Source organism: Physeter macrocephalus, chromosome 1 (assembly GCF_002837175.3).
Source record: "Physeter macrocephalus isolate SW-GA chromosome 1, ASM283717v5, whole genome shotgun sequence".
Classification (NCBI taxonomy): domain Eukaryota; kingdom Metazoa; phylum Chordata; class Mammalia; order Artiodactyla; family Physeteridae; genus Physeter; species Physeter macrocephalus.
In genome coordinates, this window is record NC_041214.2 from 119,115,949 (window position 1) to 119,132,604 (window position 16,656).

The following is a 16,656-nucleotide window of genomic DNA, read 5'->3' on the forward strand; positions in this document are numbered from 1 at the left end:
AATTGATAACACATGTTAGTACCAAGTTCTGAGCAGCACTGTGCCCCCAGCTTTCTGCTACTTTGAAGATCAGAGACTCTCTCACCTTCTCTTGTTTAAGACCATCAAGCTCAAAACCACACCATTAAAATTGTTTATGGCTTAATTCAAATAAATGAAAGTATAATTAATGAATACAGGGCTTTCTCTAACTTGAAAATGATACATTATAATAGATTTAGTGTTTCAAAGCACATAATTAATAGCAATAATAAAAAATTATCTTTGAGCCAAAAAGGAATTGTTTTCAAGAATTTTCTTCTACACTCCCAGATTAACTGGTAAAATCTTCTCAAACTCAACCAGAAGTGGTAATTTAGATTGCATAGTTCTATTCCACCTAAGAACATATTCTTATGGAATCTTATTTGATCTTACAAGGACCTGGAAGTAGTAAAGTAGAACTGCTAATTCCATGTTACAAGTGAAGAGAGTGAGTCTCTGGGAGTGGTTTGATTTGTCAGATGTCTCACAAACCAGTAGAGCTGAATCAGAACTTGAACTCTGACCCTCTGATTCTTAATCCAGATACCAATATGCTTTCTTTTCTTCTTTAAATACAATTTGTTCATTAAATTATAAGCTCTGTATCTCTAGGTGTGCGTGTGTGCATTTCTGAACTTTGCAGGTAGATTGTTTTAGCAGTCATATACTCTCAGGAAACAAAGAAAATGATAAGAGTGGATTAAATAATTTATTTGGTGACAAAATTGCCTTGTTTATATATTAAATACAACTTATTAACTTTATTCTAAGGCATTTCTATTTCCTCTCAGTTGTAACAGGGTGCCAGACTTAGAGCTTTTAAATATGCCACTAAAAGAGTTCAAAATCTAATTCTAGGTCTGCTACTCTATTATGCTTGCACTATATGAGATGACTGGGATTTATATAGTCAGATTTGGCAGTCTCTTGCATGCTTATTTGACCAAGGAGATATATGAAATTTAGAACTTTCACTCTAAGAATAAGGCAGCTGTGATTCATATTAGAATGTTACAGACTCCTACTTGAATAAGACATTTAATGTATAATACCTGCGATTTTTAAAGGTCCTTTTTTTTCTTAATGCATTTTTTCCTGCATTTTGGTCTCAGGGGTTGTTTTATGGATTTCTTTGCCAGGTGACCATAATTGATTATTCCATTTATATCTAAAGAAGATCTTCTTTATAAATATATATATATCTTTATTATATATATCTTTATATCTAAAGAAGATCTTCCACAATAATTATGGTTTAATTTTGCTTATCATTCAGTAAATGAACTTATAGGAAACAGCTAGCAAAACCAAACAGTATAATAATAACTCATAACACTGGGAACAAAAAAAATTGAGAATTTTGAAAATTGAGAGTTAAAAGAAGAATGGATACATAAGTACAAGTGAGTTTCCCCTCCCAATGGGCTCAAGATCTGAAGGACAACCACCTGGTGAGAATGATATGGAGGAATATAAAAGGTTAAATGACTATTAAAAACCCAGTGAGACATGATTCTATAATTCTAAGGATATTAAGTAGGATACTCTATAGATACGGTCTTGCCCTGAAGGAACAAATATTTCATACTTTTCCCCAATCCTTAGTATTTTTATTATTAAAATTTTTATTATTAAATATTAATAGTATTTTTATTATTCACTTTTAAAAATTAAAAAGACATTTTTCATCAGAAATTATTTTAGTGTTACAACTAACGTAGCCTCATTTTTAGGAGTACAGAGGGAAAAATATGCTTCTAACAAGACTTAGTATGAGCTTATAGTTTATGGTTAAGTTCTCCTACATTGTTAAATTCTTAACCACACTTATTATAATAAAAACTCTAAAGGAAATCAAAATATATTTCAATTATATCATGCTCTTGAGAGTAAGGAATTGCCTTTTTACTCATACAAAAATGATAATAGGTATTAGTGCCATTTGGAAAGTGCTCCACGTAATGTTAAAGAAAAATATCATTGTGAAAAATATAATGTGCAATGTCTGTTGGTAACCACAGAATATGTAAATATGGTGCCAAAGAATTATCCTCTAAAGGATGCCAAATTCCCTGCCATATGCTGTCTTTCACTCTAAGAAGTCTGCTACTGCCAATTTAGCTTATTCTTCATCTTGTGCCCCAAAATCTTGAGAAAAACAACATCCCAGAGCATTCTCAAGAGGTTTTCATTGGGACTGGAGCCAAAAATCACATATCTGTCTCATGGGATCCCTTCTGAGCCTGGATGGCGAAATCATCATGGAAATAATGTCAGATCTCTGTCGCAGGCTGTAAGCCAGAGCTTCCCCAGAGTAGTCAAGAATCCATCTGGGACTCTAGATGAGAATTATTTGAAATCCACAGAGAATGGAGAAAAGGGTTTGGGTCTAATGTGATTCCAATCTTTACAGCTCAGAAGCACTCCCAAAACTCTCATAATTTCCCTAAAGCCAGCGGGGGTAAATATTTGGAAGCTTAAATGAAACTAGTGAACAATAAAAGAAAAGGCAGCTAGCCGGGAGTTCCCAGCAATTTCTGTCAAAATTGAGTCATTGTTTTTTCCTTGCTACTCTACATGACAGAAAGTGCTACACAATTCACTTGACTGTAGTTTAATCAGCATGTATTACTATAGTCCAATATTTAGATCCTAAATTTTTAAAGCTTTTTAAGGTCTAGAATAGCACTGTCAAAATAATACTAGTTAAATGTCTTTGGTCTCTTGTCAAAGAAATACATGTTAATCCTAAAACACTGAGGTTTTGTTTTTGTTTTTTGATTTTTTTTTGTTTTGTTTTGCTTTGTTTTTGGTTAGGACTAACAGGTACTCATGAAAAAAAGACCAAATATCTTAAATTATTGACTTTGGGTTTAAATAACCTCTGCTCAACATACACAAAATCAGTCTTATGACTTCACTTACTTTTAGTAACAACTCCCTCCAGTCGAATGATATTGGGATGGTCAAACTGTCCCATAATGCTTGCTTCTCCTAAGAAGTCTCTCCTCTGCTTTTCTGTGTAGCCCACTTTCAGGGTCTTGATGGCCACTGAAATCTCTTTTTTTGAAGGAAGTTTTAAGCGACCACTGCACACCTCTCCAAATTCACCTGTTAGAATGCAGAAGAACAAAACAGGAAAAGGTAAGAAATTATATTATAAAAAATCATCAGTAGGGAGCAACTGTTTTCTCTCAATAATTCCAATTCAATAATTGACCTGCAAGATGTACACTTGTAGGCCTCCAAATTATTTTGGAAGATGGTAATAAGAAACCCCAGGACATCCACACCCTGGTGGAAAATGGACCTTGTGATAAGCCTCCTATATTTTGAAGTACTACACTATGAATAATGACATGAAAGAATAAGAGGGAAGTCAAAAGTTATATCTATAAGATTTTTTCATTCCTTGTTCTCATAGCTACCATTTTCTCAGGATAATCAACCAGCAACAGCACCAATATAATGGGTTAAACACTGGATTAAATTTCAGATGTTTATCAGTATTCTGTTTTTACCAGGGCCAATTTAGCTATAAATTCCAGCTCTCTGAAAATGGGAATAAAAGAATAAGCTATCAAGTCATTTTATGGAGTAGGGTGTGTTGTATTATTCACATACTAGTTGTAAAGTTCTCTGGGGCTCTGGAAAGAGAAAAATAATCTAACAGTATCGAATCGTATCTAAAGAATTACTGTAGAAATATTTTCTTAGATCCAATGTCTTCAATAAAAAAGTTGTCTTAAATGCACAATCAGAATTTGTTGAATATGGAGTGTTGCTGACTTTTACGCAGTCTAATTTAATTGATATAAAATTGCCTCAAACTAGTTTGGTCACTATCTTCACATACATTGTTATTAAGAAGATTCACCCATAACGCTTTCATTTGATTTTGAGCTCCTTGAGAGCAGAGACCCTTTACATTCATTTCTCTGTCTCCACTGCTGCCACAGTGATTGCCATAAAGTAGTGCCACGTATTGATTGTTCCTCATTCAAGGAAGAAATCCTAATATTGTGTGGATTATTAGACAGGTTTTGTACAACATTTTAAAAAATAGTTTTTAACAGCAAATAAAAGGTTTTTCTGAAAAGAAAAATTACATGATCAAGTTTTAGGCTCTCTATGGAATGGAAAAACATTTTTGGTCCAACCTTTTCACTGTGAGTTTTTGTACAGGGCGCATGCCCCATGGGTCAGCCAGAAAGAAGGTGTCAAGTAGTGAGATACTTCTCTATTTTTCATCCAAGTAAGTCCTTCAACCCACAAAAGCAGCAGGTTGTCCTAATGATTTATCAACTGCATCCTTACAAATGACTTGCTTCTCTCCAGGAAGTTCTAAACTCCCTTAGACTTGACCCTCCCTTGCTCAGGAATCCAGTCTTGCCACTGTTTTCAAAACAATGACTTGTACTGTAACTTGTCAAAGTCACTTAATGTCCAAAAGCAGGTATTCATACATTTATTTAATAAATATTCAGCAATTGGCAACAGTATTACAGATACTATGAAAAACACGGAGATATAATGGTAATAAAGGCAGATCTAATTTCTTCCCCTCAAGGAAGTACAGAGATGATAGTAATATCTGCAGCTAGAGTGTTTTTTAGGATTATGGGGAGAATTAGGGGCAGAACTTGAGAACACTCAATGATCTTTTTTTAACTCAAAGGAAGAATATGCCATTACAGATGTGTGAGCATTAGGAGAAGTTATGATGCAAAGTAAATCATTGTTAAAATTTGTAAACAAGACTAAGAGTTTCTTTCTTTATGCAGGTCTATCAGAACATTGCCCAAAACCCCAGTTCACTTTGTGTAAACATTAAGTTTGGGCAAACCATAAGGAGGCATCCATCATGAATTTTCATATTCTGAAAAAAATTTCTGCCATTATCATGGATCTATAGGGTGTAATGGATTGTGTTTTAAATTTGGAAGTCATGACCATTTATTCTAAGTGACAAGTCACTTGTTAGTTTACAGGACAGACAGTACAGAACTGTGAGATACAGCATGGATTCTGGAGCCGGATTGTCTAGGGTCTAATTCAGCCTCCGTCACTTATTATCTGTGTGAGTTTGAGTGACTATCTTAACCTCTCTGTGCCTTTGTCTCCTTATCTATAACATAGGTACACCAATTTTGTCTACTTCATAAAATTTTTGTGCAGTTAAAGGAATTAATGTACGTAGAATGCACTTAGAAGAGAGCCAGACACATAGTAAGTGCCATCTAAGTGTTAGTCATTCTTTCTTATCTGAGTTCAAACCTACTTTAAGAAGGATAAATATCTCTATACTTCTTAAGAGTTAAATCAACGTGAAGAATAAATACTAAAGTTCTTTTTAAAATGTCAAATTCTGTATTAATGTAAAAAGAGATGGTTGTGATGATGACGGTGATAACAAGCTTAATGTCATATTGGACAAGTCTTTGTAAAGGAAAGAATGTTGTGAAAGTACCTCACTAGGGAGATCAAGGGGAAGAGTTTGAATTTTAAGTGGCCCAATGAGTGTTTCTTCCTTTGTTCTCAGTGGGAGAGCTGGACATATGGACATGTTATCTACCTTCAAAATTCCGAAAATGGTGCTTCAATAATGCTAGTATTTTTAAAAATCATAAAATTTAGAAATGTGATTATTTTATCTGATAAATACTAGAAATTGTCACAAATACGTTATACTAAACATAGAAATGTTACATATTAGTTCAATTCTCTTTATAACAACTGTTCTTAAAACAACAGTGTTGGAAAAATTAACAAAGACTGGACAATGCCTGATTTTTCCATCTAGCCAATTTTACATGGTTCAATTAACTTTGCACCTGTAAGAAACAAAATTTAGATCCTGTCATTTCTAAATAAAAGCACAGCTACAAGAAGTTCATTTGAGAAGATACTACTTGGTTTTTTAAATAATTAAGTGCATCAGTGTTTATTTGCCCTCTGAAATAAAATATGCTTTATGAGAATGGGCACACTGTATTTTGATTTAAGGTACACTATGCACAATTGCTCAAAATAAAATTTCTTATGCTAATTTCATTTAAAACAGGAAATAATGCACTTGTGTTTAAGTAGAATGACCCTCTGCACTAGTCAAAGCCCATTCTCCTTCCACTGTTTTAATAAGAGAAGAATAATAAAAAGACACACTGAACAATGCTGTTGTGTCAGCTAAGCACTATACATGAATTATCTCGGTTAATCTTCAAAAAAATCTTAGAAGGCACTATTGTGATCATTAGTGTCTAGCATAAACTTTGAAGTTGAAAAGTACAAGCTTCAGATTTTGGCTTCCTAATTAATATCTATGTGACCATGGGCCATTCACATTTTCAGCTTTTGTTTCCTCATCTGGTGAAATGGAGATAATAATACCTATTTAAAAGTCTAATAAAATTAAAATCATGTGAATGTCTAGCACAGAATAGGAATTAAATATTTTCTACCTTCAGGAAACCTTGAAATAATGGTTGGATTGAGGAATAAAATTAGGAATTTTGGTCTTTATGAATTCCTCACTAACAAAATTATACTACCTTGAGAAAGTTAATTCATGCCTCAATTTTAATTTTGTAATTTGCAATATGGGTATAATTCTTCTGGTTATTCAATGTATAAATGAGAGTTTCTGTTATATCTATTTCTTTGTATAAAATTTTTGACAGAAAACTAAAGAGTTAGTCCACATATAGTCTTCCTGTATATTTAATTGACTGTGAAAGTTCTGTCATTGAATAAAAGATTCAGCCTTTTAACAATAGAAGATAGGTGCTAATCAATTTAGCATGATTACTAATTTTTTGTGGACAACATTATTTTTTTTAATTTTAAAAGGTATAGGAAGTGGGTAAGAGTATAAATGAAAGAAGGCTGGTTATGAGTGGACTATGATTGAAGTTGCTGTAGAAATGGTTACATGCAGGTTAATTATACTATTTTACAATTTCATCTAATTTTGTAGACATTTAAAATTTTACAAAACAAAATGTTAAAAAATGATAGCCTTCAAAATCTTGATTTCATATTCTATCTTGGTAATGACAAATCATTTAAAGGCTAATCAAGACAGACTAGAATTGGGAGTGTACTTTATAAAGAAATCTTCCAGGTGAAGCATAACCAGCCTTGAAGATATATATATTTGCAAACAAAATAGGCACAGTTTTATAGCCCTTAATGTGGAAAATGAGACCACTGGCTGCAAAACTCTGAAAATGCGGTGTATGTCTAATTTTTTACAAATATGTTTGAAGAAAGGAAGGAAAAAGAGGATCTGTTTTAATCTTTAATGAGCGTCAAGGATTATTAAGTGATTCAGTACAAATAGCTTTTCCCTTTATCTCATTGATCAGATATCATTTTTAATGAGTATGCTTTGTCTCACACTATTATGTTCTAGATACCTGGCTTTGTCAATAACATCTGTATATATAAGCTTTTATTAATGCAGAAGGCCCCAAATTTCAAGGTCACAATATGTCTGACCTTCTGGACATTGGATGACCTTCTCTCATCACATTCTCCAGTTGAGTGTGCAAAGTCTTTTGCTGCATATGCTACTGCAACTTCCATGCTGGAGAACAGTGCACTCTTGTGGGGCAGCATTAAAACCAGCAAGACAAAACCCCTCTGCACCATGGAGCAGTTGACAAAGCAGAACTATACAAATGAGAGAGTAATCAATATATATCTGGATTAATTTAGGCTGAATTAACATAGATGTACAGTGAATGTGTGTATTCTTAAGTCTTAGATTGTGAAAAAGGAAGTACTTATTCTAGTTTCCTTTTATGAATTGCTAGTTTCATATTTTCATATTACCTGCACATGTGAATTTTAGGAGGACATAACATTAAGAAAATTGAAGAGAAGATTTACAAAACTATCATTTATTTAGATAATATATGAATTACTCAGATTATCCTACTTGAATAGTAAATACTACTTGAGTTATAAATAATTCTTTAGTGCATAGAAAAAGAAACAGAAAATTATATGCGCATTTGCGTAAAAAAGAATCAGTCATATATAGAGCACTTGCAGAAAATGTGATCTGATATGGTATGCATAATTCAAAAAGTTCAATTTTCAGTCTTTCACGCTATTTCCCACATAGACATAACTAGTTTGTTTTTAGAGCAATATTGAAGAATGAGATGACTGTGTACAATTATTGTACAATATTGTTTATTTTTACTTTTGAGTAGTAGTTTTATTCAAATGTACACTGCATATTCTGTGAATGCCATATATTTATGTGTAATTGTATAAAATACTGTTATTTTTTAAATATAATTTTTTGGAAATACTCAACTGCTATTAATAATATCTATAATTTTTTGGAAATATGCAACTGTGACACCCATTAACACTCCATAGGTGTTTGTTAATGAATTTGTGATTGAGCAAATTAATAATTAGAACAAAAGTATGTCTATATGAAAACAAGCTTCAACACAAATACTTTAAAACTATATACCATTACAAGCAAGTATTAAAATGAAGCACTTCACATTATTTAAACTATCCTCTCAATATAGTTGTGATGGAATTTGTATAAAATATGTCATTTTTTATTTTATTTTGTGTTGTCTTTGTTTTTTAATTCCAAAGAAGATTCTAGAATTACTTTTTTTCTACAAATCAAAATTTTCACTTAGTGGGCTCATTTAAAGTAAGACACACTTTTATCCTGTTATCCCCATTTAGCCAGATAGACTTTGTGACACATGATCAGCATAGCCATGGAGAGATTGAGCTGCTGCGGTTGCCTGCTCTGAAATTCAATAAATAGAAAGCTGGCCGTGGTCTCTGAGTCTGTAGGTATGGCACCTTTGAAATCATTACATTCCATAAATCCTGCTTCATTTATTTACTGCCTGCCTTTCATCATGAAATCAGAAAATGTCCCTTTTCATAGCAATATACTTTGGCCTGAGAACCTGAGCAGTCAATCTCAGGCAGCATTCTTATGCATAGCTGTAGACTTGTAATTAACATACTAGGTGGACAGAGGGATTACTGCGGTGGTTACCTGCTCCAACAACTTTGTCAATGGATATGTTGGTGGCATCCAATTCCTTAGCAAACTCATGAACTGCTTGGGTAGGGTCTTCGTAAGTGTGCGGGTCAACGTAAGTCCTGAGACCTGGAAGTTTTACTGTTTAAGGAAAGGAAGAAAGGCATTTATAAAACCTTTACTATGCGAATTTATGATAACATTATTGGTTTTAAAAAAAATTCCCATGACATTAAACCGTAATGAAACAGAAGGAGGTACCACAATGACCTTTCTCTGTAGAAACACTAGAAGGAAAATGGACATTCAAGGATGGGGTTCTTGAGGAGAGAAAAATGGTTCAGAATTGAGCAGGCCTAGTAATTACTACCAGTAGCAGCAGTGAGTGAATGCCATCACACTGTCACACATTTGTGACTCTGTAAACAGTGCAGTAACCAGATATCTATTATAGTGCCACGTGACAATAAAGGAAAGCTTGTGACATACTTTCATAAGGCGGAATAGCTGATGTAATTAGAGGATATAAAACAGCATGTCTTTCATCTGACACTATTCTGCTCTTATTAAGTCACAATCAAAATTCCCCACTGCATTTATAGATTTACGTTAAGCTGTGAGTTTACGTATACATAATATGGGTATTATATGTATATACTAGTATAGTTTCAATTAACTGAAATCTTATTATGTAGCTTTTCAACATGGTTAAAAGCAATATAAGTGTTCTCTATAAGGTTAATAATTGTGGTAAGGAGCTAAATTCCAAACATAAATCATATTTATAGCTTATTAAATATAAACTTTCTTCATAGTATATTTATTTATTGAATTTTTCTGAAGGTGAAAAATTTTCATGATGTTCTGCAATTAAAATAGCACAGACAAAAGATACAGGAGAATCATTTTGGATTTGATATAATATTAATAAAATTCCTATCATTTGGAAATATAATTCATATTTAAAACAATTTGGAATGTTCAAGAAACTAAATTTCTCTGAAAGAAAACTAAATTTTTAAAAAGGAAACCTAAAATCTATTAAAGTACATAAACATGCTCTAACATTAAATGACACTGTAATTTAACTGCCACAGTATATATACTAATAATATTGATTTTAATTTTCATAACGGTGAATAATATTAGTAAAATTATTTTAGCAAGGGACATGGATTCTTTCCTTTTTTTCTATCACTTTTTCCCAGCTTTATTGAAATATAATTGACATAACATTGTGTAGGTTTAAAGTGTACAATGTGATCATTTGATACACATATATATTCTGAAATATTTACCACAATAATATTAAAACATTCCTCATCTCACATTATTACCTTTGCTGTTGTTGTTGTTGGCATGAGAATGTTAAAACTCTACTCTCATAGCAACTTCCTGGTGTACTATACAATAATGTTAACTAGAGTCACCATGAAGCACCTTAGATCCCCAGAATTTGTTGATCTTCTAACTGAAAGCTTGTACTGTTTGACCAACATGTCCCCATATTCCCCATCCCTCAGCCCCTGGCAACCACCATACTACTTTCTGTTTCTATGAGTTTGATATTTTTAGATTCCACATGTGAGTTCATAAAGCATTTGTCTTTCTCTCTCTGGCTTATTTCATTTAGCAAAATGCGTTCAAGGTCCATCCATGTTGTCACAAATGGCAGGATTTCCTTCTTTTATATGGATAAATAATATTCCATTCTATAAATATACCTCATTTTCTTTATCCATTCACCTGTCAGTGGACACTTAGGTTATTTCCATGTCTTGACTGTTGTGAAGAATGCTATAGTAAACATGGAGGTGCAGATATACCTTTGAGATAGTGATTTCATTTCCTTTCAATATATACCCATCAGTAGGATTGCTGAATCATATTGTAGTTGTATTTTTAATTTTTTGAGAACCCTCTATACTTTTCCAATATTGGTGATACCAATTTACATTCCCACCAACAGTGCACCAGATTTCCTTTTCTACACATCCTTGTCAGCATTTGTTATCTTTTGTCTTTTTGAGAATAGTCATGCTAACAGATGTGAGACAGTATCTCATTTTGATTTTGATCTGCATATCCCTGATAGTTAGTGATACAGAGCTCCTTTTTATGTACTTGTTAGCCATTTGTATGTGTTCTTTGGAAAAAAATGTCTATTCATGTCTTTTGACCATTTTCTAATTGCATTGCTTGGGTATTTGCTGTTGAGTTCCTTATGTGTTTTGGGTATTAACCCCTTATCAGATATATGGTTTGCAAATATTTTTACCATTCTATAGATTCCCTTTTCTTTTCCTTAATTGTTTCTTCTGCTGTGCGGAAGATTTTTAGTTTAATGTAGTAATGCTTGTTGATTTTTGCATTTGTTGCTGGTGTTTTGGGGGTCATATCCAAAAATATCATTGCTAAGACCTATGTCAATGAGCTTTTTCTCTATTTTTGTTCTAACAGTTTTATAAGTTCAGGTCGTATGTTGAAGTCCTTAATTCATTTTGAGTTAGTTACATTTTGTGAGTGATGTAAGATGATGGAGTAGTTTCATTCTTTTGCAAATGAATATCCAGTTCTCCCAACATCATTTAGTGAAGAAACTATCATTTCCCTATTGAGTATTCTTGGCTCCCTAGTTGGCCATATGCATGAGTTTATTTCTGGGCTCTCAATCCTGCTCCATTGGTCTATGTGCCTGTTTTATGCCAGTACCATACTGTGTTTATTACTATAACTTTGTGATATAATTTGAAATCTGGAAGTGTGATGCCTCCAGCTTTCTAAGATTGCTTTGGCTATTTGAGGTCTTTGTAATTCCATATGAAATTTGGGATAGTTCCTTCCACTTCCCTGAAAAATGCCGTTGGAATTTTGATAGAGATTGCACTGGATCTATAGATGGTTTAGGTACTGGGGTCATTTTGACAATATCAACTCTTTAGATCCATGAGCATGGGCTATCTTGCAGTTTATCTGTGTCATCTTCAATTTCTTTCTTTTTTTTAACACCTTTATTGGAGTATAATTGCTTTACAAGAGTGTGTTAGTTTTTGCTTTATAACAAAGTGAATCAGCTATACATACACATATATCACCATATCTCCTCCCTCTTGCATCTCTCTCCCACCTTCCCTATCCCACCCCTCTAGGTGGTCACAAAGCACTGAGCTGATCTCCCTGTGCTACGTGGCTGCTTCCCACTAGCTATCTATTTTACATTTGGTAATGTATATATGTCCATGCAACGCTCTCACTTTGTCCAAACTTATGTTTCCCCCTCCCCATGTGCTCAAGTCCATTCTCTATGTCTGCATCTTTATTCCTGTCCTGTGCCTAGGTTCTTAAGAACCACTTTTTTTTTTTTTTTTTTTTTTAGATACCATATATATGTGTTAGCTTACGGTATTTGTTTTTCTCTTTCTGATTTACTTTGTATGACAGTCTCTAGGTCCATCCACCTCACTACAAATAACTCAATTTCGTTTCTTTTTATGGCTGAGTAATATTCCATTGTATATATGTGCCACATCTTCTTTATCCATTCATCTGTCAGTGGACACTTAGGTTGCTTCCACGTCCTGGCTGTTGTAAATAGAGCTGCAGTGAACATTGTGGTACATGAATCTTTTTCAATTATGGTTTTCTCAGGGTATATGCCCAAGAGTGGGATTGCTGGGTCGTACAGTAGTTATATTTTTAGTTTTTTAAGGAACCTCCATTTTGTTCTCCATAGTGGCTGTATCAATTTACATTCCCACCAACAGTGCAGAGGGTTCCCTTTTCTCCACACACACCCTCTCCAGCATTTATTTTTTGTAGATTTTTTGATGATGGCTATTCTGACTGGTGTGAGGTGATACCTCATTGTAGTTTTGACTTTCATTTCTCTAATAATTAGTGATGTTGAGCATCCTTTCATTTTTGTTGGCAATCTGTATATCTTCTTTGGAGAAATATCTGTTTAAGGTCTTCTGTCCACTTTTGGATTGGGTTGTTTGTTTTCTTGATATTGAGCTGCATGAGCTGCTTGTAAATTTTGGAGATTAATCCTTTGTCAGTTGCTTCATTTGCAAATATTTACTCCCATTCTGAGGGTTGTCTTTTGGTCTTGTTTATGGTTTCCTTTGCTGTGCAAAAGCTTTTAAGTTTCATTCGGTCTCATTTGTTTATTTTTGTTTTTATTTCCATTTCTCTAGGAGATGGGTCAAAAAGGATCTTGCTGTGATTTATGTCATAGAGTGTTCTGCCTATGTTTTCCTCTAAGAGTTTGATAGTGTCTGGCCTTACATTTAGGTCTTTAATCCATTTTGAGTTTATTTTTGTGTATGGTGTTAGGGAGTGTTCTAATTTCATTCTTTTACATGTAGCTGTCCAGTTTTCCCAGCACCACTTATTGAAGAGGATGTCTTTTCTCCATTGTATATTCTTGCCTCCTTTAACAAAAATAAGGTGACCATATCTGTGTGGGTTTATCTCTGGACTTTCTATCCTGTTCCATGGATCTACATTTCTGTTTTTGTGCTGGTACCATACTGTCTTGATTACTGTAACTTTGTAGTATAGTCTGAAGTCAGGGAGCCTGATTTCTTCAGCTCCGTTTTTCTTTCTCAAGATTGCTTTGGCTATTCGGGGTCTTTTGTATTTCCATACAAACTGTGAACTTTTTTGTTCTAGTTATGTAAAAAATGTCATTGGCAGTTTGATAGGTATTGCACTGAATCTGTAGATTGCTTTCGGTAGTAGAGTCATTTTCACAATGTTGATTCCTCCGATCCAAGAACATGGTATATCTCTCCATCTGTTTGTATCATCTTTAATTTCTTTCAGCAGTGTCTTATAGTTTTCTGCTTACAGGTCTTTTGTCTCCTTAGGGTAGGTTCATTCCTAGGTATTTTATCCTTTTTGTTGCAATGGCAAAAGGGAGTGTTTCCATAATTTCTCTTTCAGATTTTTCATCATTAGTGTATAGAAATGCAAGAGATTTCTTTGCATTAATTTTGTATCCTGCTACTTTACCAAATTCATTGATTAGCTCTAATAGTTTTCTGGTAGCCTCTTTAGGATTCTCTATTATATTATCATGTCATCTGCAAACAGTGACAGCTTTACTTCTTCTTTTCCGATTTGGATTCCTTTTGTTTCTTTTTCTTCTCTGATTTCTGTGGCTAAAACTTTCAAAACTATGTTGAATAATAGTGGTGAAAGTGGACAACCTTGTTTGGTTCCTGATCTTAGAGGAAATGTTTTCAGTTTTTCACTATTGAGAACGATGTTGGCTGTGGGATTGTCATATATAGCCTTTATTATGTTGAGGTAAGTTCCCTCTATGCCTACTTTCTGGAGGGTTTTTATCATAAATCGGTGTTGAAATTTGTCAAAAGCTTTTTCTGCATCTATTGAGATGATCATATGGTTTTTCTCCTTCAGTTTGTTCATATGGTTTATCACGTTGATTGATTTGCATATATTGAAGAATCATTGTATTCCTAGGATTAACCCCACTTGATCATGGTGTATGATTCTTTTAATGTACTATTGGATTCTGTTTGCTAGCACTTTGTTGAGGATTTTTGCATCTATGTTTCATCAGTGATATTGGCCTGTAGTTTTCTTTCTTTGTGACATCTTTGTCTGGTTTTGGTATCAGGGTGTTGCTGGCCTCGTAGAATGTGTTTGGAAGTGTTCCTCCCTCTGCTATATTTTGGAAGAGTTTGAGGAGGATAGGTGTTAGCTCTTCTCTAAATGTTGGACAGAATTTGCCTGTGAATCCATCTGGTCCTGGGCTTTTGTTTGTTGGAAGATTTTTAATCACACTTTCAATTTCAGTGCTTGTGATTGGTCTGTTTATATTTTCTATTTCTTCCTAGTTCAGTCTCAGAGGTTGTGCTTTTCTATGAATTTGTCCATTTCTTCCAGGTTGTCCATTTTATTGGCATACAGTTGCTTGTAGTAATCTCTCATGATTCTTTGTATTTCTGCAGTGTCAGTGTTACTTCTTTTTCATTTCTAATTCTGTCGATTTGAGTTTTCTTTCATTTTTTCTGGATGCGTCTGGCTAGTAGTTTATCAATTTTGTTTATCTTCTCAAAGAACCAGATTTTAGTTTTATTGATCTTTGTTATTGTTTCCTTCATTTCATTTTCATTGATTTCTGATCTGATCTTTATGATTTCTTTCCTTCTGCTAACTTTGGGGTTTTCTTGTTCTTCTTTCCCTAATTGCTTTCAGTGTAAAGTTAGGTTGTTTATTTGAGATTTTTATTGTTTCTTGAATTAGGATTGCATTGTTATAAACTTCCTTCTTAGAACTGCTTTTGCTGCATCGCATAGGTTTTGTTTCGTCTTTTCATTGTCATTTTTTTTTAAATTTATTTATTTTTGGCTGTGTTTGTCTTCGTTGCTGCGTGTGGGATTTCTTTATTTGCGGTGAGCGGGGGCCACTCTTCTTTGCGGTGCGCAGGCTTCTCAGTGTCGTGGCTTCTCATGTTGTGGAACATGGGCTCTAGGCATGCAGGCTTCAGTAGTTGTGTCACATGGGCTCAGTAGTTGTGGCTTGCAGGCTCTAGGGCTCAGGCTCAGTAGTTGCGGCGCATGGTCGTAGTTGCTCCGCGGCATGTGGGATCTTCCCAGGCCAGGGCTTGAACCTGTGTCCCTTGCATTGGCAGGCGGATTCTTAACCACTGAGCCACCAGGGAAGCCCTCATTGTAATTTATTTCTAGGTATATTAAAATTTTCTCTTTGATTTCTTCAGTGATCTCTTGGTTGATTAGTAGTGTATTGTTTAGTCTCCATGTGTTTGTATTTTTTACAGATTTTTTCCTGTAATTTATATCTAGTCTCAATGTGTTGCAGTTGGAAAAGATACTTGATATGATTTCAACTTTCTTAAATTCACCAAGGCTTGATTTGTGACCCAAGATATGATTTATCCTGGAGAATGTTCCATGAGCATTTGAAAAGAAAGTGTATTCTGTTGTTTTTGGATGGAATGTCCTATAAATATCAATTAAGTCCATCTTGTTTAATGTATCATTTAAAGCTTGTGTTTCCATATTCATTTCTATTTTGGATGATCTCTCCATTGGTGAAAATGGGGTGTTAAAGTCCCCTACTATGAATGTGTTACTGTTGATTTCCCCTTTTATGGCTGCTAGCATTTTGCCTTATGTATTGAGGTGCTCCTATGTTGGTTCATAAATATTTACAATTGTTATATCTTCTTCTTGGATTAATCCCTTGATCATTATGTAGTGTCCTTCTTTGTCTCTTGTAATAGTTTTTATTTTAAAGTCTATTTTGTGTGATATGAGAATTGCTACTCCAGCTTTCTTTTGATTTCCATTTGCAAGGAATATCTTCTCCATCCCCTCACTTTCAGTCTGTATGTGCCCCTAGGTCGGAATTGGGTCTCTTGTAGACAGCATATGTACGGATCTTGTTTATGTATCCTTTCAGGCAGTCTGTGTCTTTTGGTTGGAGCATTTAATCCATTTACATTTAAGGTAGTTACCGATATGTATGTTCCTATTACCATTTTCTTAATTGTTTTGGGTTTGTTATTGTAGATCTTTTCCTTCTCTTGTGTTTCCTGCCTAGAG

General features: G+C 33.9%; 1 protein-coding gene across 3 annotated transcripts in view; it reads right to left on the bottom strand.

The window, feature by feature from the left end:
* EPHA3 (EPH receptor A3) overlaps positions 1 to 16,656 on the bottom strand; it is a 362,563-nt gene that overhangs the window by 47,545 nt on the left and 298,362 nt on the right. For all 3 annotated transcript variants that reach the window (XM_055086086.1, XM_024120412.3, XM_024120411.3), the window contains 2 exons: positions 9,074 to 9,199; positions 2,950 to 3,135 (listed from right to left, as the gene is read on the bottom strand). In XM_055086086.1, the coding sequence (XP_054942061.1) occupies positions 2,950 to 3,135; positions 9,074 to 9,199 (312 nt within the window). The remainder of the gene's footprint in view (positions 1 to 2,949; positions 3,136 to 9,073; positions 9,200 to 16,656) is intronic.